General features: G+C 33.8%; 1 protein-coding gene across 1 annotated transcript; it reads right to left on the minus strand.

Moving 5' to 3' along the window:
• Nucleotides 1-139: 139 nt before the first annotated feature.
• On the minus strand, nucleotides 140-1,519 carry LOC117121269 (the record flags this gene model as incomplete). The annotated part of the gene is made up of 5 exons (XM_033266403.1): nucleotides 140-237; nucleotides 417-501; nucleotides 748-822; nucleotides 1,187-1,254; nucleotides 1,435-1,519. Coding segments are annotated over 5 exons (411 nt in total), but the record flags the coding sequence as incomplete, so codon positions are not given.
• Nucleotides 1,520-2,070: the final 551 nt, after the last annotated feature.

Consider the following 2,070-nt stretch of genomic DNA (forward strand, 5'->3'; position numbering starts at 1 on the left):
AAAATAACAGCTATTACATCTGCCTTGTAATGATGTGAACAGGTAGTTACTTTAAGCAACTGTTTACGGCAGCTAGGTGGGACCACGCCCATACGCAATTCAGCACAATGACGCTGCGAATTATGTGTTATTCTCTTACTTTTCTACCATCCTTAATGGAGTTACAAACCTTTCAGTGACAGAACTGGAAATATTTGATGGTCCTGCCTCATCCACAGATGAACCCATTTCATGTGACTATCATGGGAGGAAATGCAATAAAAATTAGTTAAAACCAAGGCTATCTAAGATACTCAGAATACTACATACACTGAAGAGGAGAAATAATAATAATAATATCTATATAGCGCCTAATGTTAATAACCTCTAGGCGCTTAACAACAAACAAATAAGAAATAAGTTCAAATAGAAATTACCGTAGAATAAAAGCTTTCAGTCTTAATACTGGATGCAATATCATTTCCAAATTCATCATCGTCCTCCAGATTTATATCCACAAACCTGGAATCATAATAATATAGTTTAATGATAATAATAATAATAATAATTATTGTTGTTTTAGTAATGATAAAAAAAACTAGATTTGAACTCGTCACTGAGGATGAGTTTGGTAGCTGCAGATGAATAGCTGATTCCGGTGTTCTGTTAATAATACAGTAATTATAATGTTAAACTTACACTGTGTACATATTAAGTGTGGAGCATAAAATTGTATTTTTCAATATATTCTCTCTTTTTTTAACTTACTTATTTTCTTGTGAATCTTGAGGCGCTCTGAACTGATTTTCATCAGTCGTCCCACTAAAACCTGAGTCAGGTAATCTGTTAACAATAATGATAAACAGAAGACATATGGCAATTACAGTAATTGTACCATCTTTCACTCGAACCACTAAAAGTGTTTGACAACATTGTAAGGCAATACAATAGTTATTAACACTATGAACACCTAATATATAGACTACAATTGTTGATAGAATATCAGATTAACACAATTTGCAATAAAAATTTGCAATCAAAATAACAGCTATTACATCTGCCTTGTAATGATGTGAACAGGTAGTTACTTTAAGCAACTGTTTGCGGCAGCTAGGTGGGACCACGCCCACACGCAATTCAGCACAATGACGCTGCGAATTATGTGTTATTCTCCTACTTTTCTACCATCCTTAATGGAGTTACAAACCTTTCAGTGACAGAACTGGAAATATTTGATGGTCCTGCCTCATCCACAGATGAACCCATTTCATGTGACTATCATGGGAGGAAATGCAATAAAAATTAGTTAAAACCAAGGCTATCTAAGATACTCAGAATACTACATACACTGAAGAGGAGAAATAATAATAATAAATATTTATATAGCGCCTAATGTTAATAACCTCTAGGCGCTTAACAACAAACAAATAAGAAATAAGTTCAAATAGAAATTACCATAGAATAAATGCTTTCAGTCTTAATACTGGATGCAATATCATTTCCAAATTCATCATCGTCCTCCAGATTTATATCCACAAACCTGGAATCATAATAATATAGTTTAATGTTAATAATAATAATAATTATTATTGTTGTTTTAGTAATGATAAAAAAAAACTAGATTTGAACTCGTCACTGAGGACGTAAAATTAGGGTACATTACATTCAACATTGACATTTCGAAATGGCAATTGGTTAGGCTGATATGATCGATAATGTAAGAACGCAAAATTGCGCGTAGCTGACGTCACGCATGACTGGTCACCTTGAAAACCTTACTATGTCTATTCTAGGCGGAGCCAAAATGATTGATGAAGCGACCTTGTGCGTAACTCGTAGCAATTTTGAGATATCGTGCGAACAATAATTGCCAGAAAGTAGAATAAAAAAAAAGATCTCTGACAATAACAGGAGGTGATCCGCAAATGCTGCGGATCACCAATAATAATGACGACAGGAGTGGTGGCTGCATTTTACGTTGATGGCATGTTACTGTTATTTTGACTGTTATTTACACAGGAAAAATGGCTAACAGGAAAGAAATAATTTAAACCAAAACGAACATTTTTAAGATTGAATGCAAGCGGTGTT

This window comes from Anneissia japonica, unplaced genomic scaffold (assembly GCF_011630105.1).
Source record: "Anneissia japonica isolate Jap-2015-1 unplaced genomic scaffold, ASM1163010v1 scaffold125174_len2113_cov101, whole genome shotgun sequence".
NCBI classification, from domain to species: Eukaryota; Metazoa; Echinodermata; class Crinoidea; order Comatulida; family Comatulidae; genus Anneissia; species Anneissia japonica.